This window comes from Chrysemys picta, chromosome 5 (assembly GCF_011386835.1).
Source record: "Chrysemys picta bellii isolate R12L10 chromosome 5, ASM1138683v2, whole genome shotgun sequence".
In the NCBI taxonomy this organism is placed as follows: Eukaryota; Metazoa; Chordata; order Testudines; family Emydidae; genus Chrysemys; species Chrysemys picta.
In genome coordinates this window covers 116,221,575-116,249,537 of record NC_088795.1, presented here as the reverse complement: position 1 = coordinate 116,249,537, position 27,963 = coordinate 116,221,575, and the positions used below count along the sequence as shown (strand labels likewise).

The 27,963-nt window shown below is 44.1% G+C and overlaps 2 protein-coding genes across 19 annotated transcripts in view; one reads left to right on the top strand and one right to left on the bottom strand.

The window, feature by feature from the left end:
- The window catches only part of ZNF518B (zinc finger protein 518B), a 429,620-nt gene that overhangs the window by 91,576 nt on the left and 310,081 nt on the right, over positions 1-27,963 (top strand). For 2 of the 18 annotated variants that reach the window (XR_010601568.1, XR_010601565.1), the window contains one exon: positions 10,365-13,320. The exons of 14 other annotated variants lie outside the window; for them this stretch is intronic. The gene's annotated coding sequence lies outside the window, so the exon portion shown is untranslated. Of the gene's footprint in view, positions 1-10,364; positions 13,321-24,791; positions 27,339-27,963 lie in introns of those variants that run through there. 2 more of the 18 variants (XR_010601564.1, XR_509007.4) reach the window with 2 other exon arrangements.
- On the bottom strand, positions 2,122-7,151 carry LOC135984076 (uncharacterized). The gene has a single exon (XM_065598518.1). It carries the CDS (start codon positions 5,845-5,847, stop codon positions 2,122-2,124), a length of 3,726 nt encoding a protein of 1,241 aa, XP_065454590.1. The 5' UTR covers positions 5,848-7,151.

Sequence of the window (27,963 nt, the reverse complement as noted above, 5' to 3'; positions counted from 1 at the left end):
CTGCTCCCAGCACAGGATCTGCTCTCCCTGGGCTGCGTCTCTGGCTCTGCGGCTGCAGCTCTGCTCCCAGCACAGGATCTGCTCTCCCTGGGCTGCGTCTCTGGCTCTGGATCTGGCACGGTTCTGCTCTCCAGCTCAGCTTGGGCCCCTGCTCTCTCCTTAGCTCGGCCCCACTCAGTCTGACTCAGGCCATTCCAGTTCACACGGAGGACGGGACCCCCTCTGGCCTCCTGACTCCCTGATTAGCCTGCCCGCCCTGTCAATCAGGCTGATCTGGAGCATTGGCCTCTCCCCATGGTTCCTGGGGACTGTCAGTCTCAGGCTCCTGATTTGCCCTCGACCCTTCCCCTTTTAGTGCTGGGAGCTAGCCAACCAAAACACCCCCACTGAATGTTAGTAAGGGGGCAACAGTCCCCTTACATTCCCCCTTGCTAAAATACTGCCACATCCACAATATTCACACCGGTACATCCGGGCCCCATGGTAACAACATAACCCATGTCATTGTATATCAACAACCCATTAACAATTATCAAAAGAACATTTAACATATTTAACATTCCACATCTACTTCTTAATACCATACATAACAATATTCATTAAAACACTACATAGAACCAATAACATAATTATCTCTAAGTCTAACAGGAAGTACACCCTTATTAGCCCTCTGGGACCTTCTTAAGACTGGTGGTTCGTTACCCATATTTTCTATTTCCCTATCCTCGGGTAATACTGGGTCAGTTTGAAGGATCTGGCCATTCTCGTTAGGGTTTGGGTTTGCCCCACTCGGTCCCTCTCTATATTCGGTTTGTGGGACTAGAACCATTTCCCAATTGGTTTCAGCCTCCTCGGGGTGTACTGATCTACGCCTCCTATGGTCCCTGTCTGGACTAAGAGTGCAATGTTTCAACTGGTCCCTATGTACTACTCTCTCAGGACCTCCTCGTTCAGGCCGGATGGTGTAAACTGGTAGCTCAGGATTGTTGTGAGCGACTACAATGTGGGGATTTGACTCCCATTTGTCCTGTATTTTATTACGCCCCCGGTGTCTATGGTTACGAACTAGTACACGGTCACCAGGCCTGATGAGAGCCCCACTGGACTTGCGATCATAAGTCCTTTTCCTACTCCGGGCTGTGTCTTTAGTTGTATTGAGAGCAACGTCACAGGCTATCTTCAGCCTGTCATGGTGACCTTTGACCCAGTCATCCAAATTGGTCACCTCATCCTCCTCAGGGCCCTCTCTGTCCAGAATATCCAATGGCAACCTGGGATCCCTCCCAAACATGAGATAAAAAGGAGCGTAACCTGTCGACGAATGGACATGGCTGTTATAGGCCAACACCAGCTCAGGAAGATGTTCCTGCCAGGCTCGCTTCTTTTCTGGCGGGAGCGTTCTTAGCATGTCATGCATTGTCCGGTTAAATCTCTCGCACTGAGCATTTCCTTGCGGGTGATAGGGTGTTGTTCGGCTTTTGGCTATGCCATACAATTTACACAATTCAGATATCACCTCTGATTCAAAATTCCTCCCCTGATCCGAGTGTAACCGTGCCGGACAACCATAGTACACAAACCAGTGTTTTATGAGGGCTTCCGCCGTTGTCCGCGCTGTCTGGTTTCTAGTTGGAACTGCAACAGTGAATCGGGTGAACATGTCCGTGAGAACCAGTATGTTCTCATACCCCTCTGAAGATCTCTCTAGCCGTGTGTAATCCATCGCTAGGACCTCCATTGGGGCAGTCACATTAGTACAGGTCAAAGGGGCTCGGTTGGGAGGAAACACATCCTTGGCTAAGGCACACCGTTTGCACTGACGGATCCACACTTGCACGTCGCTACCCATCGTGGGCCAGTAATAGTTTCTCCTCATTACCTCCAGAGTGCTCCTGTCTCCAAAATGCCCCCCATGATCATGCCTGGCTTCATAAACTTGACGGCGGAGTGACACAGGCACCACTAACTGCCACACTTCTTCACCATCTCGGGGATGATATGTTACCCGGAACAGCACTCCACGATGTAATCTAAGTCTTTCCCACTGTCTGGCTAGCTTCTTAGACTCGGGGTATCTGGCCCCAAATCTCCGGTCTGGCCTCGTTTGGCTCATGACTGCCACTAAGACAGGTCCAACATCACCTTCTCGTTGCAGAGTTTGAATTTCCTCCCATGAGTACCCCTCTCTCCTCTTACCAGGTTTTGTACTGCATCCTTTACCGTCACTTCGTCCTCGGGCTTTGGATTCTCTAGCCACAAACACGTACGCACAACATCTGCAGGAATGACTAGGAAGTCTTTCTCCAGATCCTCGCCCTCTTCTGACTCCTCCTCCAGAGGCAATCTAGACAGGGTGTCAGCATTGATGTTCTGCCTTCCAGGTTTATACTGTACTTCAAAAGTGAACTCAGCGAGTTGGGCCACCCAGCGGTGTTCAATTGCACCTAAGTTAGCCGTTGCCAGGTATCGGAGTGGATTGTGGTCTGAGATTACCGTGAATTTAGAGTACACTAAATAATCCTTAAATTTTTCAGTGATAGCCCACTTCAAGGCCAACAGTTCTAGTTTAAAAGCACTGTAATTTTTGTCATTTCTTTCTGACCTCCTCAGCCCTCGGCTCGCATATGCGATCACACGCTCGGCCCCCTCTTGCTTCTGGCTGAGCACCGCACCTAGGCCGTGCAGGCTCCCGTCTGTTGTCACTATAAATGGCAGGCTAAAGTCAGGATATGCAAGCACAGGTGGTGACATCAGCCGATGTCTTAATTTGTCAAAAGCTGTCTGACAGGCATCATCCCACACAAAACATTGATCCCTTCCCTTCCTTTGGGCAGGCTGGCCCACTAGTCCATATAGTGGTGCAGCAATGTGTGCAAACTTTGGAACAAATCGTCTGTAATAGCTCATGAAACCTAGAGCCTGCCGCACTTGCTTGGCATTCTTGGGGACCGGCCAATTTTCCAGCGCCCTGGTCTTCTCTTCATCTACCTGGATTCCATCCTTTGAAATCACATGGCCCAAGAATTTGACTTTTTCACGTAGGAGGCAGCACTTACTTGGCTTCAGCTTCAATCCATGTTCCTTCAATCGTGTGAAAACCAAGTCCAATTTTTCCATATGACTCTCAAAATCCTTGGAAAACACAATAACATCGTCCAGGTATATCAGCAAAGTGTCTAAGATATAGTCTCCTAACACCCCCTCCATTAGTCTCTGGAACGTAGCAGGTGCATTACACAAGCCGAATGGCATACGTGTCCATTCAAACAGCCCAAACGGAGTCGTCACTGCTGTCTTTTCCCGGTCTCGTTCTTCCACTGCAACCTGGAAATAACCAGAAGTTAAATCGAGGGTTGAAAACACTCTTGCACTTCCTAATGCATCCAGTGACTCTTCCACCCGGGGTAGCGGGTAGGCATCCTTGTGCGTTACCTCATTCAGTTTCCTGTAGTCACAGCAAAATCGCACCCCACCATCTTTTTTTATTACAATCACTGCGGGTGATGCCCACGGACTGTGGCTTTCTTTAAGGACACCTTGAGTCACTAGGTCCAGAATGTGTTTTTTTACCTCCTGGAACACTCGTGGTGAGATCCGCCGGTGTCTCTGTTTTATCGGGACAGCATCTCCAGTGGCTATTTGGTGTGTCACTGTGGTGGTGTAACCAAAGTCCCGCTCATCCCTGGAAAAGACCTCTTGATGTTTCTCCAGTAGCGCCCGCAAACGGCCAACCTGTGTAGGGGTTAGCTGTTGGAGGTCCACTTGGACTGGAATGGGTAGCTCTCCATCAGGTGCCGCTTGCGATGTGGTAACCTGTGTGCCTTTTTTTACTTCTATCACCCGCAGCTCATCCCCATTTTCTTCCAAGGCCACCCCCAATGGGGGCACCACTCCTTCAGGACGGTGTACCTCTGCCACTCTGGTTCGGGGGTACAATTTTATGGCCTTCTTACTTGAGTTTAACAGCCTGACTGGCACTTTTCCTTTGCTGGCATTAGCAAGTACATTTGCAACCAGGAGCCCATTAGGGAGACTGGCCCCAGGTGTTGGCTCGACAAGCACTCTGTATCCGTCAAAGTCGCTTGGCACCCGGCAGCGCCCATCAATAATCTTCTCACTCCAGGGAGGTATAACCACCTTCTGTCTCCCTGCCACCTTAACATAGCCAATTTGTCCCGTTGGACCCGGGAAACGTCCATGTCTCTCCACTTGGGCTAGTACCCGCTTCAGTGTAGCGTCCTTCCTAGGCTGCCCGTGACGGTTCATTTCCAGGGTTCCTTCTCCTACCAACAGTAATTCTTTCAGCTCTCTTATAATATTCATCCCGAGAATTCCCGGTACTCTGTTCTCCATTAAAGTCTTTCCTGAAGCTGTGTCCTTTAGGATAAAAATGCATTTCCCAGGGATTGTTCGACCCATGTACCCTACATCAGCTTCAAGACACCCCACCACAGGGATGGCAAGTCCATTAGCTGCCGTTAGCTGTACAAATCGGGTATTATGCATGGTCAGATCTCTCTCTTTTAAGTAGTTTCGGAAATATGATTCAGAAATAGTGGTGACTTCTGAGCCAGTGTCTATCAAACAGCGGGTTCTCACCCCTGCTATGGTTATATCCACTGTCAAGCAGTCCCCGAAAGCTCGGCCACAGAAGTCGTTGAATACACTAACATCATCAGGGTCCTTTTCCTTGCTGCTGACACACTGCCCTTTTCCTAGGGACAGCCGTAGAAACCCTTCAGTCCCCACTTGGCCTTCTGATGGTTGGCTGCTTGCTCCCGGTGCCTTTTGAATTTCAGGCGCCTGGGACTCCAGTCTCCTTCTCAGTGTACAATCTCGGCTAGTATGTCCTGGCCTTTCGCAAGTATAACAAATGTATCTTCCCAGCTCGTCCTTCAGTGGAGATCTTCGGGATCCTGGGGCCCTTGGATATCTTGGCATATTAGTGGGAGGTTTTCCTTTCATCACCTCAGTCATCACTTTCAGCATCTCCCCCTGCTGGACCGCCAGTTTTTGGACAGCTTCACTCAAGCTTTCCAATGTTAGCTGTGTTTGGGGCAGGGCCTTTTCCCCAGCAGCTGCATTCACAAGGCCGCCACTTCGTGTACGGGGGTTAGTCTTTGCTGTCTCTGCCACAGGAACTTCCTCTTCTTCTGACCACATAATAGCAGCCTGCATGAGTTCATGGAACTTCTTACTGGGCTCTTCCTTAAACCTCCTTTTCATTTCACGGCGGAGGGAATCATCCTGGAGCCCCAGCACTAACTGCTCTTTCAGAACCGTATCTGGGTCTGGAACTCGCTGAGGGTCTCGCCGCTCCACTCTGCTCATTTTCTCCTGGAGGTCATATGCATATGCCCGGATAGTTTCACCGGGCTCCTGCTTTCTCTCAAAGAACTCCTTTAGTCGGGTTCCAATAGGTACCTTGTCCCCATACACTTCTAGGAGGAGTTCAAATATCTTTTCCACATTTTTTTTGTCTGCCACTGCCATGAACTTTACTGTGGCCTTGGCCTGGCCCTTGAGGTGCTCCTCTATGAAGTCCACATGATCTTCTTCAGGTACTCTTAGCACACGCAGAGCCGCCTTCACAGACTTGACCCACTCCTCTACTGTAATGTCTCCTGGTCTAGTCGGGAAGCCACCAAACTCCGTGACCTTCCGCTCCCGTGGGACATAAATAGTAGGGGGTTTCTTAGCTTCTGCTGTCTGTTGCTCTATTACTGCCTTGGCCAGCGATAAGGCTTCTCTCTGTTCAGTTCTAGCTTGCTGTAATGCCTCCGCTTGGTCTGATAATCTGCGCTGAAGTTCAGCAAACTGGGTTCGTAGTTCTTCAATTCCAGCCATGGTAGGGTGCTCAACTAGGCCCGGACCATGCTACTAGAACTTAACCAGAAAACCAATGGGATGGACCCTGTGGATAGGATCCTGTTCGTGACGCCAATTATGTAAGCGGGGGAATGGTCCCGCTATTGTGGGGAAATTTCCTGACTTCTGCACTACCCCGGTGAGGTGGGCAAGCGAAAGGATCTGAGTCCCCGCTCCCACTTCCTTTACCCAGAGGCCTTCCTGCCCTTGAGGGCTCCCCTTCCACTCTCCTGTCTGGCTGAGTCCTCGTAACCCCAACAAGGCTGGGCCCAGGATTCCTGGGGGGCTCGACCCCCAACCCTGCTGTGGTCACCTAGGACAGGGGCTAGGGTGTCCCCACTCCGGGGTACTCTCTTTACACTGGGCACCTCCCTGACCCACTGATTATTCCATACAATTTAAAGCAAATACAAGTTGTTTAATTAACAATTAATCTAAAGAAAAGAACAAGGAAAAATGGGAAAGGTTAAAGGAAAACACATCACCCTGCTCTGTGGCAGGGAACATCACAACCAGTGTCTCTGGAATGTCAGGGCAGGTCACAGTCTGCTTCTTGTAGGTCCCAGGCCTCCTTCTCAGGCCCAGGCCGTGCTGCAGAGACGCTGCGGGTTGGACACTTGCAATGGTGGTGGCCACACACCTCCGGGCTTTGAGTGGTGGGACCCTTCTTCCCAGCGTCAGCCCCCCGTAGGGTTAAGGTCCCCCTCCCGGTCTGGCCTGCAAGGGCCCTTGTCTGGGGGTGTCTTTCTGTGCTGGGCCCTTTGCCCAGGTTCCCCCTTGGCTGGCCCCACTTGCTCACCACACCTGGCTCTGCAGCTGCAGCTCTGCTCCCAGCACAGGATCTGCTCTCCCCGGGCTGCGTCTCTGGCTCTGCGGCTGCACCTCTGCTCCCAGCACAGGATCTGCTCTCCCTGGGCTGCGTCTCTGGCTCTGCGGCTGCAGCTCTGCTCCCAGCACAGGATCTGCTCTCCCTGGGCTGCGTCTCTGGCTCTGGATCTGGCACGGTTCTGCTCTCCAGCTCAGCTTGGGCCCCTGCTCTCTCCTTAGCTCGGCCCCACTCAGTCTGACTCAGGCCATTCCAGTTCACACGGAGGACGGGACCCCCTCTGGCCTCCTGACTCCCTGATTAGCCTGCCCGCCCTGTCAATCAGGCTGATCTGGAGCATTGGCCTCTCCCCATGGATCCTGGGGACTGTCAGTCTCAGGCTCCTGATTTGCCCTCGACCCTTCCCCTTTTAGTGCTGGGAGCTAGCCAACCAAAACACCCCCACTGAATGTTAGTAAGGGGGCAACAGTCCCCTTACACATGCACAGGAGATACACCATGATACCTCTATATGTATTGAAGTGTGATCTGAAATCGTGATACTTCCTATCTGTAGCTGAATTACATTTTGAAAGACACCCACAGATGCGTGGAGGAAATTAAATACTTTTAATCAATATTTGACATGTGGTAGTGAAATGTGTATCTCTTATAATAGAGGCAAATGTCTCCAGAGATCTTTCCATTCCAAATCTTTTGCTTTATTTGAATGGGAGTCTGTTCATTGCATTGTCTAAATGATAGCTAAATCTCCAGCACATATAATATGACTCTTACCTATATTTACTATATTTGTGAAGCCTTCATCTTCACATGGGGACATGTATTAATGCAAAGTGTGATGGGGCAACTGCCCCTCACTGGCAGAAAAGGAGTTAAAAGCAGCTGTAGGGAGGCTGCGCCAGAGGCAGCCAATTAGAAAGGGGATGAGAAGAGTAACCAATCATGGCCTGGCAGGCTCATATAAGAAGGGCTGCAGGGCAGAGCAGGGTTCAGTAGCTGTGTGGCGCTTGAGAAGAGAAGGTCAGACTCCTGGCAGGAGGAAGGAGTGCCAGCAGTGCTGCCAGCAGGAACCAGGGAAGCTAGAGAGAGCTCCTGGCTAGCTGCTAAGGCAGGCTGAAGTCCTGAGGTAAGGGCAAAGAAGGTGCTGGGAGCCATGGGGAAATGGCCCAGGGAAAGGTACAGAGATGTTGGAGGGGATACAGCACGTGGCTGCCATGTACAGGGTTCCAGGGATGGGACACAGAGTAGTGGGTGGGCCCAGGTCCCGCCCCTTCCTCACCACTGAGGAAGTAGCCAGACAATTGGCTGTGGCTGCCACTGAAGGAATTGGCTGGACAGTTGACTGCAGTTTCCCCAGAAAGGGGGAGAACCCAGTGTGACACAGCCAGAGAACTGTGCCCTGAAAAGGATGCCATGGTCCTTGGGGTGACATGGGTCCAGGAGCAGAGGTGATGACAGGCAAGACACCACCAGAAGAGGGTGCAGAGCTAATTCCCAAGACAGCCAGCAGGAGGTGCTGCAGTGGTGAGTCACACCCATCACACAGAGTAATTAGCTGGCCTTGTACTTCACCTACGAACACTGCCTCTGTACAAACATTTATAGTTCCCCATTAAAAGGTCTTGTTTATTATGACAAGTATCCTTCCTACAAGTTACATGCTGTTCTGCCAGCACCTGATTTACCCAATCTTTAATTTCATGTGTCCTTGATAGGGAAGTGACTTGCCAAGGCCATGCAGCAGGCCAGTAACAGAGCTGGAATAGGACACAACTCTTTTGAGTCCAGAGCCATACTGCTTTTCTTAAACCCTTTAATATTCCAAGCATGTAGTTTGTTTTTCAGCATTGTGTTGGCTGTGTATTTAGTGTAAGAATAACTGGAAATAATTAGAGCAGATTTTAATGTATACATATATACTATAAACTCGGAGTTCCTGAGCTTAGTCACGCATAGCCTGTTCCTCAAGAGAGTTCTCTAAAATAAATATGTCCCAATTTCTGGATATAGTTTTAGGCATATTGTCTTTAAAAAATGAGCTGAGTTTTATAGTTGGATATGAACAATTATCTCCATTTTAAATTTCTATAAAAGAATGTATAGTTAAATAAGGCTGAGGTAATTAACTTTGCATAATTGAAACAGTTTATCAGTGTAATGTCATGCAGGAGGCTTCTACCCCATATTAAAAAAGGCATTTGGGGACAGCCTGCCAAAACACTGAGGTACAATTTTCTACAGGGGATGCCATCTTTGTTATTTACTTATTTTCTAGTCTCTGTCCTATATCCTCTAGAAGATAAAGGGTGCCTTGCCATTAAACACTCACTATTGTAAAGAGACACATTTTTTTTTTCAGTCAAGATTAGGCACACTTCTCTCAAACAAAGGTACTCAAGGTACAGAACATTGATCCCATATAGCCTCTCAAACCACTGAATATTAAACTTCATTAGTTTTGCACAAAGGAGATCAATTCTTCCACAGATCCATTACAGTGGATCTCACACAAGCTTGCAGCTCCTTGGAGACAGCTACCAGATGTGTCAATCACAGCAGGCTGGGAATGGCCACATCCTTGAAGCCTTCACCAGTTCAGTCTGCCTCAAGCAGCTGCAGGAAGGCTTCGCTAGACCTCCTGCTCAGAGCAGCAAAACAACAAAACAGAAAGGAATCCATTTTCCCCTTAATATTTCCATTATTGGATTCCAAATGGCAGTGGGCTGTTATTTAACATCTGTGCCTGATCAACAAGATTTCTGGAAACCCCCTTCTGATCCTGAGGTAGCTGGCTGCAGGCCTCTTTGGAAGGAACACCTCACCTGCTATCCAAAGGAATAGAAGAGCTGCCAGGCTAACTGGAGCCCACTCACTGTAGGTCAACTATCCCCACTACTGACCTGTGGCCCTTTGCAAAGGAGGATGTCCCCAGGACTGTTATAGAGACGGAAACTTGACCTCTGAGTAACTCACCCAGGGGAAGGAACAGCACACAACAGGGTGGAAAGGGGGGTTGGTAAAATAAACAAACAGAAGCTGCAAGGAGAAGTCAGTCAGAGACCCCAGGGACAGCCAAAGCAGGGACTGCTGCTTTGAGAGGCAAGAGGAGGTAAAATGGGATAATCTGAGGCTCCCTCCCCTCTCTAACACCAGAACTATGCAGAGGATGTCCTCCTGCGGGGGCACTAGGATTCATGTGTGTGTGAGGGGGGAAATAACTTCAGGAAGGAGCCAGCAAGAGACTCCAGCTGGCAGGAACAGCTAAAGTGGGGACACAGACTTTTCTACAATTTGGAGTAGATTTTTCTCTGCCCACTGTTTCCTCCAATCCTTCCGCCCTCACAGTCTCTTCACTTCAACTTCACTCCATATCTTCCTTTCTTACCCTCTTCTCCTCTTCTCTGTCCCCCTCAGCTCCTTTATCTTTAGAGTTCCCCCTTCCTTCAGTTTTAGCTCATTCCCTCCTAACTAAACCCACTCAAATAACATAAAACTTATGGCACTAACATGCTATTTGACACTGCACTGATCACTCTGCTTTTGTGTTTTACGCCTTTCCACCCACTGTTTTGTCTAACTACTCCTGGGGGAATTCTGCACCGCAGCACAATGTAGAATTTTGCAAAAATTAATGTTGGGCGTGCAGAATTTCCTTTTTTCCCCACAGAGATGAGGCTGCACAGATGTTGGCTGCCACTAGGGGCCGCTGGACCCAACAGAGCCCAGCTTGCAAATAGAAGACAAGGCCAAGGGGAGCAGGAAGAAACAGGAGGGTTCCCAGCAGCTGCAGTTCTCAGCACGCCTTGAAGGAAGGAGGAGGCAATGCGCAGGAAACTCTGTGCACTTAAACTTTAATTTATGTACTTGAAAACTGTTATCATGTCCCCTCTCAGTCTTCTCTTCTCCAGACTAAACAAAACCAATTTCCTCAATCTTTCCTCATGGGTCCTATTTTCTAGACCTTTAATCATTTTTGTTGCTCCTCCCTGGACTTTCTCCACTTTGTCCACATCTGTCCTGAAATGTGGCGCCCAGAACTGGACAAAATGCTCCAGTTCAGGCCTAATAAGTGTGGAGTAGAGCGAAAAGATTACTTCACGTGTCTTGCTTACAACACTCCTGCTAATACACCCCAGAAAGATGTTCGCTTTTGTTTGCAACTGTGTTACACTGTTGACTCATATTTAGCTTATGGTCCACTATGATCCCCAGATTCCTTTCCGCAGTATTCCTTCATACACAGTCAGTTCCCATTTTGTATGTGTGATTCTGATTGTTCTTTCCTAAGTGGAGTACTTTGCATTTGTCCTTGTTGAATTTCATCCTATTTACTTCAGACCACTTCTCCAGTTTGTCTAGATCATTTTGAATTATAATCCTATCTCCTAAAGTACTTGCAACCCCTCCCAGCTTGGTATCATCCGCAAACTTTGTAAGTGTACTCTCTATGCTATTATCTAATCAATTGATGAAGATATTGAACAGAACCAGACCCAGAACTGATCCCGGTGGGACCCCACTTGTTATGCACTTCCAGCATGACTGTGAACTACTGTGAATGGTTTTCCAGCCAGTTATGCACCCACCTTATAGTAGCTCCATCTAGGTTGCATTTCCCTAGTTTGTTTATGAGAAGGTCATGTGAGACAGTATCAAAAGCTCTAATAAAGTCAAGATATATCAAGTCTACCACTTCCCCCTATCTACAAAGCTTGTTACCCTCTCAAAGAAAGCTATCAGGTTGGTTTGATATGATGTGTTCTTGACAAATCCATGCTGACTGTTACTCATTATCTTATTATCTTCTAGGTGTTTGCAAATTGATTAATTATTTGCTCCATTTTCTTTCTGGGTACTGAACTTAAACTGATTGGTCTGTAATTCCCCAGGTTGTCATTTCCCTTTGTATAGATGGGCAAATATAGTGCCATTTTCCAGTTTTCTGGAATCTGTCCCGTCTTCCATGACTTTTCAAAGATAATTTGCTTAGATATCTCCTCAGTCAACTCCTTGAGTATTCTAGGATGTATTTCATCAGACCCTGGTGACTTGAAGACATCTAACTTGTCTAAGTGATTTTTTTAACTTGTTCTTTCCCTATTTTAGCCTCTGATCCCACCTCATTATCACTGGCATTAACTATGTTAGATATCCAATCACCACCAACCTTCTCGGTGAAAACCAAAACAAGCAACCCATTAAGCACCTCTGCCATTTCCACATTTTCTGTTATTATTTTTCCCCCCTCAGTGAGTAACAGGCCTACCCTGTCCTTGGTCTTCCACTTGCTTCTAATGTATTTGTAGAATGTTTTCTTTTTACCCTTTATGACTCTAGCTAGATTGATCTTGTTTTGTGCCTTGGCCTTTCTAATTTTGTCAAACGTGTTATTTGTTTATATTCATAATTTGTAATTTATCCTAGTTTCCACTTTTTGTATGACTCCTTTTTGATTTTTGAATATTGAAGATCTCCTGGTTAAGCCGGGATGTGGAGGAGCCAGTTGTTGTGGTATATGTAGGTACCAATGTCATAGGGAAGGATAGGAGAGAGGTCCTGGTAGGCAAAAGACTGCTAGGTAAGAGATTGAAGTCCAGGACCTCCATGGTAACGTTCTCTGAAATGCTTCCAGTTCCACACGCAGGACAGACAGGCAGAACTGCAGGGTCTCAATGTGTGGATGAGATGATAGTGTAGGGAGGAGGGGTTTAGGTTTATTAGGAACTGAGGACACTTTTGGGAAAGGGGAGCCTATACAGGAAGGATGGGCTCCACCTAAACCAAAATGGAACCAGATTGCTGGCACTTAAAATTAAAAAGGTCATAGAGCAGTTTTTAAACTAAGGGCTGGAGGAAAGCCGACAGGTGCAGAGGAGCACGTGTTTCTGACAGACACATCCCTTAGGGGAGGATCTATTAATGGAGATTCTCTATGTCCTAGGAAGAGGAGGATGGAAGATGATAAAATAGGTAGGATCTGATGAGAAACAGTCAAAAAAAAAGAAGTCCCATTCAATTACATCATGTAATGGCAGACAGTTAAAAAGTGACAAGTTTTTAAAATGCTTATATACCAATGCTAGAAGTTTAAATAATAAGATGGGTGAGCTACAGTGCCTTGTATTAAATGACGCTATAGATAAAATAGACATCACAGAAACTTGGTGGAATGAGGATAATCAATGGGACACAGTAATACCAGGGGAGGGTGAGTGTCTGGGCTGCGGGGGCATGGCTGGGCTCTGGGAAGGAAGGGGTATGAGTGTCTTTCCCCTCAGCTAGGCTCGGCGTGGGGGAGAGGCTGAGAAGTAGGAACTGGGCTTTAGTAGGTGTTTGTTTAATTCTCTATTCCTAGGGAAATTTGTGTGTCTGTATTGTTACAGACATACTTGCTGAAAGGTATTTTGAAATAAATTACCAAAATAATTGAAACTGGTATGATTATATAGTGTTTTGACAAATAAAATGTGCAGAATTTTAAGATATTGTATGCAGAATTTTTAATTTTTTGGTGCAGAATCCATCCAGGAGTATCTAACAGACTGTAAGCTGTTTGGGGGCAGGGGCAGTTTACTACTATGTTGTACAGTGTCTAGAATAATGGAGCCCCATTCTTGGTTAGTCCTTAGGCCCTATCATAATAAATAATAGTATAATGTAGTTTTTTTGTTTTTTATATCTTCTCAGTCATCCTTTGTTTCACTTCCCTAGTGACACACTACAATTGGACATAGCATTGCAAGGGTCTATGGAATTCCCTGTGAACAACAGGAACATTTATCTTCACTTATCTCAAAACTTCTTTTCTTCTACCTGGAAATTCCACAGATCCAACCCCCTGGCACAAGAATTATAGTTCTGAGAGAGGCTTAAAGGGTCACACTCCTCCCTATTCTTTTCAAGTACTAATTTTATGTAGTTGTGGTGAAATGTGAAGTTAATTTTCTGGCTAAATTCTTCCTACTTTAGACTAAAGTTTAAAGGAATTGGCTTTATAAAAAAGCTTTGGAAGTATCCCAAACTGGGTGAGGCTTTGGGTGTGGCTGCCATGACTGACAGGTCTGATTCTGTTTCCAAAGAACTACAAGCAGGAGTAAGACCCATTGTAATATCTCTAGTGGGAAAGTCCACAGAAGAAAACTTATGTGGAAATATACTAAGATAAATTTTCCTGTAGCTATACTGTGCATTTATAGAGTGAATCCATTAATTCAAAGTGCCCCCAAGGTCCGCTTCCTCAAAGTTTTATTCCTGAGGAATTGCTTACAGGAAAATGCTTTTACATCATGAGAAATGAAAAAAGGTAAAATGAAGAAGTAATTGTTCAGTGTAAATCCCAGTCTATGTTCACTAAGCCTGACATTCTAGCTTTTAAAGGCATTTTTCCTCCTGATTAGCAAATTAGCTGTTATGATAGGTTTGTTACACTGTTACTGCCCTTTAAGGGGAATCAGGGCCAAGCCTGCTCATGACTGCATTCTGAAGGTCCACCTGAGGTGAGTGGCCACTTAATGGTTAATTGGTAAAATAGCACTGGCCCTAATAAAAAAGTTAGCTGGGGCTAGTTAAGGGGGGCACTCCCATGGAGACAAGAAGCTTCTGGGGAGCGGAGCTCTCAGCAGGGCTAATCAGGAATGGTCTCCAGATCAGGGAACCTGGAAGGGGTAATTCTAGAGCAGGGAGCCTAGATGGTGCACTCCTGGAGACAGGGAACTCATCACAGCAGGGAGCCTACAAGGTGCTCTTAGACATAGGCGATTCCCTCAGGGATAGCTACAGAAGGCAGGCATTCAGGAAAGGTTGGTTTCAACAAAGGGATCTCCCAAACTGTGGCAGGAAGCCCAGGCTGCCAGGAAACTACTCTCAGGTAGAAGGGACTGACAGACAAAGTAGCAGTCCCAGTGAAAAAGTGCTCCCATGGAAGGGATAGGAGCAACCCAAGAGACCAAACTCGGTGTGAGATGTCCCAGGGAGGTACTAGAAACATATTCAGCAAAGAGCGACACACTGTCAGGAGGGGAGTTGAATCCAGCAGGACACTCCACAGAGGCCCAAGCTCCAGACAAGGAATTCAGCCTGAGTGCACTCTGTGGCTAAAGGGCCAAAATGTCAGACTTACTAAGCCCAAGGCAGAAGTTTTCACAGTGGAATAGCTTACTGAAGGGTACACTTATGTTTTGTAGTGTCCTTTTCTATTAAACAAAGGAGACCCTCTGAAGAAGGTGCTCTTTAGTACCTAAAGGCCTGCTCAAACTTGTTTATCAGGTGAGGGCATTAAGGTATGAGAGATTTGACTACAAGGTTCCTGTACTTTTTCTGAGATACGATTGGGTCTTCAGTCCCTTGGTTCCTCTACACAAAGGAGGGTCTTAACGCATTTCCTCTCCAAAAAGTGTAATCAGTTGTACAGCTGACAGGAACTCTTTGTCCCCATCCAAGAGGGAAAAAAATACATTAAATGTACCATCTGTACCTGTGATGCTCAGGAGTAGGGATATTGAACCAGTTGCCAGTCTGCAATTCTGCCAATGATTTAAGAAAGCATATGATCTGTAACTATCATTCATATTCCATTACTGTACTGTATTAGCTTCATCATACCAAATATTTAAGCACTTTGGAATTGTCACTTGAAACTAAATTTAACATGCTCAGTTTTTTTTCCCCACACCACACTGATTCAGCCATACATTCTATTCTTCAGTGTGTACACTGTAATTAGATGGCAACTCTCCATCTAAAACAACATGTAACAACAAGGGTTAGGTTTGCTTTTATATTCCCTGTATCATATCAGTTTAAGTACACTGTGGAAGAACTGTCACTGAAAATTAAGTGCAACAAATATTCTGCCTCCATTCCAATTCCATATTCAACTTTATGTTGTAGTGTATTGTAATTTTACTCTATTTATTAGACTCAAGTACCAGATCAGAGAGTGGAATCAATATTTACATTGGCTTGGTATGGGGTTATGTTCAGTTCCTTTCATTGTGTTCAGGTTCAGTTCTGGCTCAAAAAAACAAAACAAAACAGAGTTGAGTTACCAGTTAGGATTGATTCAAGTCAAATTTCAATCTTAGTGGAAGTAAATTTAAAAAAAGATAATTGAAAATTAACATTGAAACTATTTTGATATTTTGACCATTTATTTTTTAACATTAACCTTGTAAATTTTCCTAGTGTTGCCAATAAACACATTTTTTAAGAACAATTTGTCTGAGTGAATTAAGATAACATCTTCTAATATTTAGACCTCTATGTGAAAGGATAAATTTGAGCCCTGACAATGCTTTTTCAACACTCATTTGTGTTGCTGTAGCTGCCAATACAACTTTTGCTAGTTGGGACAGGTCAGGCATGACATTTTTATGAGGTTCCCAGTAGTTTAATTTGTTTTTAGTGAGACGTGGCCCAATCCTTTTTTTTTGGACTTTTTCATCCAGACAGCTCTTTCTTTTTGAGCATGTCACAAGCTTTAAGAAGTTGTTCTAAATCATCATCCGATCTTTCAATTTCAGACGTGTCTGACATTGATTTTATCACATCATTATTTTTGTCTTCTGACTGAAGCATTTCCATTTTCATCCACATTTTGATTAAATGAAATTTTGCCTTGACTTTGTGCTCTTCTGGCAGTAGCAGTTGATATTTAGGATCAAGGTATATACAGGAGAGAATAGTGGTATTTTCAAACAGATTTTTTTTCATACTCTTTCATTGAAGACAGAAGGATTCAGTAAAAAGAGATTTTTGATGTTTCCAGTGGGCATTTTAACCAAGCACCTCAATCACCACCCATGGCCAGAATATTGTTTCACTTTAGCAGGCTTCAGTGAAATTGTGATGCCTTCTATGGCACTCCATTTGCTTTGTTAGTTGAAGCTTATGGTTTGAAGTGGCCATGTCCTGGCAGAAATCTCTGAGCTCCAAGAGTTGCTCAAGCATGTCATAAGATGAATGCTATCTGGTAGGACAATCTAAGATTGGGTATTTTAATTTTCTAATGACTACCAATATCATTTGGTTTCTCAGTGTTTTTTTTTATAGATATATCAGCTTCATGTCAGAGATTGTAGAGTCTTCACCTGCAAGTTGCAGTGCATGGGCACAACAGTGAACTCCCTTTAATATTACACCCATGGCCTCAGCAGATATACTATATCCAGCTTCTTCAACCATATGAATCAGATAATTTTGATCTTGGTCCACAGTCTTCTTGATCAGCATTCCCAGAGTAAATTGTGTTTTCCCCTCATGCTGAATTTTTTTTGTTCTGCTTCTTCAGTTTTCTGGTCCTCAGCTGTTAACTTCTCTCCTTTCACTATGTTTGCTGCATTATGCATTGTGATACAATATATATGCCTTGGATTGCTTGTTTAGATGCCAACAACTTTAAGAATCATTGATTTTAAATATTCAAAAGTGTTTCTTTGCTAGAGTCCAAAGAGCAATGTGTCCTGCAATAATATATTGAATATTAATACCTATAGAAATCAGCCAAATCATGTGGCACAATCCACTTTCAATTAAATTAGTCTTGATTTCTTTTTTGATCCCTTCCTGAATGGTGGCTGCTATGTTTGCCTCATACGTTTTTAGCATCCAGTGTAAATTTCATCCCCAGGCCTTCCAGAACAAGATCAACAGTTTTGTGAAATTCTAAAGCCTTCCATTTACAGTGACTAATTCTAGGCAAGCATCCAGTAAGGTAGTTTCATCAATTGTTAATGTAATTGTCTTAGTTATGAACATGGAGTCCAAAGTAACTTCTTGTGCCTGTCCCTCCTGGTCCTTCTAGGAGGAAGGCTGGGGGGGGGGGGGGGAATTAGCACCAGAGCCTCTGTCACTCAGCAGAGTAGCACAGTCAGTAACCCAGGCCCTCAGGCACAGCGGGGCCCCAAATGGTGAGTGCACTCTGGCCTGTAGTCAGGACAGAGCAGCAAATTCTATAAGCCCAAGCCCTCCAGCAGGGTGGGGCAGCAAACAGGAGGTCCTGGCTGTGGTGGACCACTGACAAATGCAGGCTTCTTGGCCTAGAGTGGGAAGCCTGCCACCCCCGGGGGGGTGGGGGGAGAGGGGAGGTGACAGGGGTAGGGGTACCCGGAACCACCCAACTCACTGGGTCGCAGCCCAGGGCCCTAACAATGGCGGACTGGTCTGCCACTGAGTCAGCGGGGAATCTGGCTGCAACATGCTGGCCGAATGCAATGCAGCCAAACTATATTTGGCTTCTTTGGGCTACTTCCTACACTCTCATTCAGGGAGTACCTGGGTCCTGGAGCTGTATTTCGTCTCACTAGGGTAAACAGCTAGTGGCAGCCCCAACAGCTCTTTGGCGTCTCCAGGGACCAGCAGCTCCAGCAGTCCTTCCGGATCTCTGGTGCTATAGCAGCCACCATCAGGTACAAGCTCCAGCAGCAGGTGGGAGAGGTCCTTCTCCTCCGGCGGCTCTTCTCCAACTGAGCTGGAGGGCCCCCCCTTTTACATTTCTGGTTCCTGTCCTGCCCCTCTGCTTCCGGTGGGTGGGCATGGGTGTCCTGGCTCTGCCAACCAGGGAACAGTCCCAGCTGTCCTCCCATCTGTCTGGGAGGAAGGCCACATCCCCTCACTACACCTGTGTTGTAGCAGTCTCCTTGGTTGTAGGTTAATCAGGACTGCATGCATGTTGTGGTTATTTTTTCTGAAGAAAGTGCAGCATACTCCTCAGGGTGGTGTATTTGAAAATGCCTTTCCAAGTTGGTGACATGATTCCTTGACATGATTAAATATCACTCTAGTTCTGCAACTTGACAGATATTCTTTTTATACTGTCATATTTGAAGAACTTTCTTATGGAATTGTGTTGGTTTCTCCTCGGGATTAATTCTTAATGGCTGTAATAAATTACAACAGAAATATATATATTTTTATAAATAAACCAACGGTAATAGGGCAGCCCTGTTGCATATTTTCAGAATTTAATTAAGTATAATTGTATTTTAGCAAAGTAGTGGCAAGAAATCTGAGAAGCAGTTCAGAGTGGGGTGATCTTGAGTCATGACTGATCCATCTGAGCTCATTTAACTTGCAAACTTGGGCCCCACACTACAAGAAGGATGTGGAAAAATTGGAAAGAGTCCAGCGGAAGGCAACAAAAATGATTAGGGGGCTGGAGCACATGACTTATGAGGAGAGGCTGAGAGAACTGGGATTGTTTAGTCTGCAGAAGAGAAGAATGAGAGGGGATTTTATAGCTGCTTTCAACTACCTGAAAGGGGTTCCAAAGAGGATGGATCTAGACTGTTCTCAGTGGTGGCAGATGACAGAACAAGGAGCAATGGTCTCAAGTTGCAGTGGGGGAGGTTTAGGTTGGATATTAGGAAAAACTTTTTCACTAGGAGGGTGGTGAAGCACTGGAATGGGTTATCTAGGGAGGTGATGGAATCTCCTTCCTTAGAGGTTATTAAGGTCAGTCTTGACAAAGCCCTGGCTGGGATGATTTAGTTGCTTTGAGCAGGGCGTCGGACTAGAAGACCTCCTGAGGTCCCTTCCAACCCCGATATCCTATGATTCTATAAGCAGCTTGCAATTTGGCGGAGTCTAGAGCCAATCTCTGAGATCTGTACGGCAGTCATGGAGATCAGCCCACTGATCTTTGTTATACATCCAACATAGCTGTCGGAGCAGATGCCATTTTCAGAAGAGCTGTGTTTCAATCTCTGATTAACTTATGAAGCCAAGACTCCCCTCCTGAGAAGGGCACAGCTTGCCAGTCACCTACAATGGGATCCACACACTGACACATACTTGAACAAGAAAGAATGGTTACTTACCCTACAGTAGCTGTTGATCTTAAAGATGATGTAGTCAGTGTGGATCCCACAACTCATCCTCCATTCCTGCTTTTTCAGAGTCCTCAGCTCCACAGGCTTCCAATTGCAAGGAACTGGGGGATGGTTGCAGGCAGTCTCTCATGCATGAGGTACAGGCACACTTTGAGAAGGATCCACAGTGACTACATCTCAAAGAATCATAGTTACTGTGGGGTAACTAACCATTCTTTGTAAAGGAACATGAATTATATAGTTAATTCTTCATACATTACAGCACAATTTAGTTGCTAAAGGGGAAAAATCATTGTGAATCAGCCCCTAATATGTATTGTTTAATTCAGAAATGTAGATAATCTAATAGCAGGGCAGTGAGCAGCCATGCTTTGTATCCAAACCATCTCATAGTCACATTTCATCCCAAATTTCTCTAAAAGCAGTGAGCACAAGCATCTGGGGCTATCTTGTGACATTGCACCCCATAACTCTTTATGGAAATATGCTTATGAATGTATATATGACATAACTAGAATATGTTTTATGCTACATATGCCATGTAACATCTCTGCAAAGGTTATGATCTACTGAATATATTCATCCTATTTGTATGTATGTGTCATTTTTGTATTTGAAGTTATGAATATTGGCTGTATACTTGTTTGATTTTAAGTATCCTTAGTAAGGCATTTGGGCAGCTTCTTTAGAAAGGAATTTTCCAGTTAAATGCCCAATCAAGAAACCTTAACGGACAATGGATCTTGGAAGGCTCCAATCCACATAAGAACACTTGAGGATGTTCAAGGTAGCATGTAAACAGTGGCTGCTACTGGTAAGTTCTGAGTCATGCATGGACATGTGACTTGCCCACGTGACTCCAAAACTCCATCTTGTAGCTCGGATTCTACACAGGGGGAGGGAGGGATGTCCACCCACAAGAGAGAGTCTATTTAACCCCCTGGGAGATCCCTCCATTTTGTCTTCAGCTGGCTGAAGAGATAGCCTCTCCTCCCCAAAGGATACCTGAAAGAAACTGGGACAAAGGACAGTAACTACAGGGGGTGTGAGTGATTGCTGGACCCTGACTAGAAGGAGACTAGTCTGTAAAAGGAAGCTTACTGGAACACGTCTGAGGGTGAGGTTTTATCTGTATTCAGTTTTCTTATTGTATTAGGCATAGACTTGTGTGTTTTATTTTATTTTGCTTGGTAATTCACTTTGTTCTGTCTGTCATCATTTGGAACCATTTAAATCCTACTTTTTGTATTTAATAAAATAACTTTTTAATTAATAAATACCGGGGTGGGGGCAAAGAGCTGTTCATATCTCTCTGTGTTATAGAGGGCGAACAATTTATGAGTTTACCCTTTATAAAGCCGCAGGTGAAGTCTGGCAAGCAGCATCACATATGTATATGCAGACAGGTAGCCTAGGAGCCCCAGACACATACACATTGTTGTTGCCAGGCTTATCTGTATGTCATGTACTACCAACTGAGGGGACTGGAATCTGTCCTGTGGCAGAAAAACCTTTTGGCAAATTGGAGTCAAGTAGAGTTCACTAAGGGTCCCAAATGAGAAAATAGGGAAAGGATATGATCGAAAGTTATTTTGATCTCATTGAGACCTGCCTGTGGTCAGCCAGTTGCCTACATATGGGTAGATGTAGATTCCTTGTTTCCTCAGATGTACCGCTACTACAGCCAGGAATGGGGTGAATATTTTTAGTGCCATGGAGAGTCAGATGGGCAGAACCCTGAATTGATAATGGTCAGGCCCCATTGTGAACCTGAGGTACTTCCTGTGAGCCTGGTGGATGGCTATGTGGAAGTATGCATCCTGCAAGTCAAGAGATGCAAGCCAGTCTGGATCTGGAATGATGGAGGCAAGCATTATCTTCCTGAACCTGAGGTGGTGTATGAATTTGAGTCTCCTCAGGTCTCGAATAGGATGGAGACCTTCTTCCTTTGGAATAAGGAATTATGGGGAGTAGAATCCTCTTTCTGTTTTCCCAAAGGACCTCCTCTTTGGCTCTTAGATCAAGTAATGAGGCCTTTTTTGTTTGCAAAAGGTTCAAGTGAGCAGGGTCCCTGAAAAGGGATGGGTAAGGGGGATGTTTAAGGAGTAAAGAGCAGAATTGGATGGGATAGCATGAGCGGTGATCTCAGACACTCATGTGTCTGATGTCACAGGAGCCCATGTCCAGAGAAATGGGGTGAGGCAGCTTCTGAATATCAAACTCTGTGGACTGGTTTGAGTGCGGCTCTTGATCATCCTGTCAAATCTGCTGATGTGTCAATAGGACAGACTGTGGGGCAATGCTGAGGAAGGTTGTCACCCTCTATTGTATGTTGGGCATTTCTTATTCTGGTAGTCAGTCTGTCTACGGTGAGACAATGTATGCTGCCTCTGCTGATATGATGGTTTGAGTGGTGCACTTTTCAGTAGGGTGGAGGAGTGTGGATCCCTAGGGAACATAGTCATTTTTTCAAGTGCCATTTTCTCCACAGAGTTTAAGTCATCTGCCTTAGGGATGGAGCACTGGAGGATGTGGGCTTGACTATAAGAAAGATCTTTGAGCTCAGTTCTTCTGGATCCAGTTCCACTTTCATGATTGCTCCAGAAGGTTGAGCTTCAGTCTTTCATCTTTGGCTTGTGGGTCCTCTCAGTGAAGAAGAGGCAGATCGAGCTTGTATGAGAGATGGGATTCTCCCAAGCAGAACACTCATCATCTGTGCCCATCTTTTAAAGAAATTAGTCTATCACAGGAAGGACAAGGTTTCATACCTGCAGATTCAGAGTGCAACATTTCTAAGTCTTTCTGCGGGTGGGTCTGTACAGGGAGGAGTGATCTGCTATAGTTGATCCAAAAAGCACTAGAACAGAATAAGGTGACTAAATTAAAAGAATAAGGGTTCTGATGATTTTTGAAGGTGTTTAACCTGAGCTAAGATCTAGTGGGTTGGACAGCAGCTAAATTCTGACTTGCTGCCACAGGTTGTGTCTGCCCTGTCCTTTATGTGCTCATATGGGAGCATGAGAGGGCACAGGGCAAACGTGAGGCCCTGATGGACACTGCTAATAAAAAAAAATCAATCCAGTCTTGCAAGCATGAGGGACTTGTCCATCGACAGTGGAATCCACACTGACACATACTCAGAAGAACATTATGTTGCATTTTTATGGAATCTTCCATTAACAGAGCACTATATGCCAAGCCAAACACTACATGAAGGCCTCACAGCACGTCTGTGAAGGAGAGATCACTTCACTCACCACGAAATACAGCCGCCTCTAAGAAGCAATGCAGTGGTTGTTTGACAGTCCACAGCAACACTACACAAGACTTTAGGCTGGCAGAATGCAACTGCCTGCGATGGAATTTGACCTGAAACATCAGCTGTTAAGATATTATTATGAAAAGCCCAGTGGGATTTTCAATTAAAGGTGGTCAACTCAGTTTTGTCTCCTTTAAAAGACATCAGCAAAGTGTTCTCTCTCATGACGCTGAGGTATTGTTCAGTAGTGACAAGGACAGAAGAACCAACTTCACTTTCTGCAGCAACAAGTTGTTCATTTGAGATCTTCCCTGTAAGTATTGACCTGGCCTAACCCATCCCGTCTTAATTTGTGAAATCTTTCTGGCTTATATTGCACAAGGTGGTATGGCGTCAGGTCATCACTAAAGAAGCACAACATAAGTGGTGGGTTTTTTCTGTAAAAACAGCATGATGTGGTAGGGACAGACAATACTACAAAAATAGCCTGCAATGAATTATTGGGATAAGGGGAGTTTAATTCAGTTATTGGAAGAAATAAAGAGAAGTGTTATCTATTTTGAAGAATAAATTTTAAAACCACAAGATCCCTGTGCCTAGTTTAGTTCACAGATGGGTAGAATTTCAGCAAATTCCAACCAAAAGAGCTCGTTCCTTCGTTTGGTAGCAATACAGTATCATTACAGGTTTTCAATTTTTCATTGAAGAATCTAAAAAATAAGGTTTTTCCCTTAAACTTTTTGATTAACTACTGCTGCATTTAAAAAGATTTGCAGCAAGATTTTACACCATACTTGCTAGATTTCTTAATTCCCCAACTTGCTTTCCTAAAATCTGCTTGAACATCTGCATTCTGTGATACGGTTCCTTCCTATGCTGAATTAAAGTAGCACATTGTCACTAATTTTAAGCTTCCATATTATTCTCACATTCTGTCAATAAGTATATCCAAGATGGCTTTTCTGGATCATAAAGCTGTAGCTACAGTGAATATCTATTTTGGACAGACAATACAGCTAAACATATTCTCCAAGTCCAGGTACTTTGGGAGGTGGTTCTGTAATTTTCTTCCCTTGCTCTTCTCTCAGCTCTTCTGGTCTGTAGCACATGCATATTGTTGTTTTCCCCTGTATTTTTCATTGTTGTATCATAACCCAAGGATATTCTTAATTTTCATCTTTTGGTTCAGATCAATTCCATCTACTGCCTTGGAAGTACACACCTGATTATTCTAATTAAACAAAAGCTCTTTTCTTCTCTCCTACTACTTAATTTAAAATCTTGCTTGTTTTGCATATAACAAGTTAGTATCTCTTCTGTATATGCAGAGACTTATTTAATCCAAATAGGTTCTCATCAGACAAAACAATCCAAAACCTTTCTGTCTACATCAGCTGCTCCTGCATTATTTGGTCTCCAGTATTTTTTTTAAATAAAATGCATGACTTGCTTAATAGCTTCGAGTTCACGTACAATTCATCATGTGTGAAGAACTATGTATCAGTGTTTTGCTTTCTTCACTTTTACTTGGTACTGATGAGCTGAGCTCACCTATGTTGCCCAATTTCACTTCTTCTGCCAGGTCCCTGAAGTGATCCATAAGTATACCAAGTCTAACCTTCACCAGTGTTTGTTTCCTATTTGGAATATAATAAATGAGAAATTCCTAGTAGTTCTTTGAATATCTGATGTCTTTAATTTTTATATAGTTTGTACTGGCACCTGACAGGGAACAAATAATCCGTATTGTGTTTTTTGTTTTCATTCAACACCCAGATGCCTCACTATGGAGGAACTCAAAGCCCCAAACCCAGTTCTTATATTCTATCACTCACCAATCTTCCCCTTATCTGTCTTGTGTATTTAGAATGTAAGCTCTTCAGGGCAGGGACTGTCTATTACTACGTGTATATGTAGCACAATCTCATTTGGGGCATATAAATTCTACTGTAATACAAATACATCACTTTCCTTCTCACACTAATGGTGTACCATTGTATCAATTTAGTAGATGCTGCAGCAGAAATATTTTCCCAGTTCCTGATGCCTTCTGCAGTGATAATCAAATCCTGTCCCCAACACAGAGGACCCATTATGAACTGGATGATGTTGGTCCATACCTGAAGACCCTGCTAGGGGAAGCAGTCTTTCAGCATCCTTTGAAGCCCTAGTGGACAGGGACGGGATCGGGAGAGGAAACAGTAAAAGTAGGAGTGGTACTTCCCTTCCAAGTGGTAGTGTCTGCACTGTCCTATTCTTAATACCCTATCAGCCCAGTTCCAGAATGTTTGTCTGAATGCGGGCTAAGGTTCACGTAACAAATGTACCGAACTCTGGGCTTTTGAATTGGCTTTAGTTTCTTTATGAACCATTCACACACCTCCAGTAGCAACAGCTCAGTTTATATTTATAGCAGTTAGACCAATCTAGCATATTTTTCAGTTTGTTTAATAGTTCATCAATATCTCAGATTAGTATGAATGTAGTCTTATTGTATAGCTGAACCAGAACTAATTTTGCTTTTTATTAACTCAGGTTTTCCTCTTCCTGTTTTTGCCACAACTCAGAGGAAATGGTTCTGGTGTGTGTGTGCCTTGTACAGAAGGTTTGTCCTGCATCAGCAAGTCTAAATTGCATCCATCCAGATATACAATGGTCAAATCCAGCAATCTAGTTGAATCCCCTTTTACATACTGCTGCAAACCATGTGACAGTAGCTACAATAGCAAAACATTACACTTCAAATAACATTCAGGGTTTTTCAAAATTTTCATTAAAAAAAGTCTTGTGCTAAATTTTAAGAGCAAAATTATGTAGTAACGGATTATGTAAATGACTGGTTAGCAGTTCCTGTTTTTGTTAACAAATGTGACCACTGATGTGGTAGAATCTATTTTCTGAGTTAAAAACATTTTGGATACTATGGTGCTGGGGACACAAAGACAGCATAGACAGAAAATCATGTAGTGAACCTAAAACCAAATATAGCACACAACTTGCTAATGTAAAAGATAATTGTCCGCAGGTGAAATTTACCTGCTTTAGTTTTAGGTTATATTTCAGGCCTGACGAGCAGATTCTTAACTGGTATAAATTGTCATAAGTTTAATGACTTCAAGGGACCTCTGACGCTTTCAGGAGTAGCTCCTCAGCTGGTGTAAACGCTGTCCAGATTTGTGAACCTGGGCTGACTTCATTGAAACTTCTGCCTCCATGGCAGGAAATTAAGGTTTCAGCTGTGCACATATTGGATAGTTTGACATTTACTTGCAGACTTTGAGTTCTTTTGTTCAAAAGTAGTGAAACTCAGGGGTGTGGACACAGTGTAATGTGAGATTGTTTCACTCCTTATGCACAGTTTTGTTTCACTCCTTATGCAGATGAATCTTTCTGCCTTTGGTAAGGCCTAGAATGATCAGATTCAATGAAATGAATATAGTCCTTGGTATAATGAAAATCTGTGACTCTTTTCTAAGCACATTGCTTAAGGCACTGTGATTAAATCAGTATTTAACAGTTTACCCACTTCTAGGCGGTGACATAGTAACCTCTATAATCAAAAATGCCCCAAACTAGACTAGTAGAAAGCTACTTGCCGGTGAGTAAACAGCATTGTGGCTGTATAAAGAATGGAATAAATCTAATGCTTCCAGTTTGTAGCAGATATTTTCCCATTTTAGAGATGGAGCAATTAAACAAGCTTTGTGCTGCTGGATATTGTTTCAAGTTTGTCTCTTAAAGCTGTCTTTACTGGCTTGCCGTTGCATCAGCAATATATCCAGTAAGTGATGAGATTAAATCAGAGTTCTTTGAACTGCAGCTGCATCTGTCTCACAAGCAGCTTCCATAAATAACTCAGCTTACTGATTAAGATAATTACCTAGGTCAGTTTTAAATGATTGCTTCCCTGTTTGCTAGACCCGCAGCAGGAGTCTCCCTACGAGATAGGGGATGAGGCAGATACTGGACACAGTGTTGGTATATAATCCACAAATACTCTTTATTGTTTACAAAATAAACCACTCACTCCACGTTCATAACCCTAGCACACTACACCATAGTCTAAAGATCAGAATTGAAGTCCCGATGACCAGTCGACTTTCAGTCCGATCACAAGATGCAGGGAGCCAGCATTACCACTTCTTAATCCAAAAAGGGCTCTGGGTCCACGAACGACTCCAAAGTTTGAGTGTATTGAACATGTTTTATAAGCCACTCCGTCACATCATCAATTGTCTCGGTAATTTCAAAGAGACAGGTCTGGGCAAACTGCCAAAACCCAAGATGTTTAGAAGCAGTCCCAGGCCCAAGATGTTCCTCTTTTCCCAGTTCTTGTTTACAACTGCAGCAGATACATTGCAACAGGTACATTGTCATGGCAATGCCCCCAATGTTATTTCCTTATCTGGTATTTCTATATCTTTCTCATAACAAAGTTATTTTTCACAAACAGCTCTTGACTGCTTAAAACCTCAAATTCTTGCTTTGGTTGTCAACACGGAACTCACCTCAAGCACACTTCATCCACGCTAGGCCTATAACATATTACATGGATATATGGATTATGTATGGAGATATATAGAACATGTTCATTTAGGGAATGATCCAAAGCCCATTGAGAATCAATGGAAAGACTATGAGCTTCAGTAGCTTTTGAATCAAGTGCTTGGAGCTCTGAATCAAGATTTCATATGAGAGAACCCTCTTTTAAATATAAGAAGAATTTAGTCACAAATCCAATAGCTTATGTTTGATCATCTGACAATTATATTCAAACCCTCTGTGATTTTATAGACACTGGACTGAATTTAGTCCTTATGATTTTTCTAATTCAGTATAAGGAAATATCTCAATTATAAATAAAAAACTGTAATACAAGCTAAATACACTGGGTAGGTTAGCTGTGATCCACCAGGTAAGACAAAATGTAGAAATGTATACCACACAAGTCAGCTATTCTCAGCAATTCACATTGAGCATGAGGTTTACCACTTGAAGGCTGATTTAAAAAAAAAATACTTTGAAATTTAGTTGGAGGCTGCTTGTAAATCTCTAATGCCTAAAAATCTAGTCCAGAGAGCTTAGTAGACAAAAATGGCAATAGCTTAGACAAACCTGATTATAGAGTAGATACTATTCCAGAGCTCTGGCACATAAGTCTTCTTTTTTTCAGGGCAAGA

Bases quoted from the DNA above. Each gene is read 5' to 3' on its own strand.
- LOC135984076 (XM_065598518.1), bottom strand. From the start codon at position 5,847: ATGGCTGGAATTGAAGAACTACGAACCCAGTTTGCTGAACTTCAGCGC.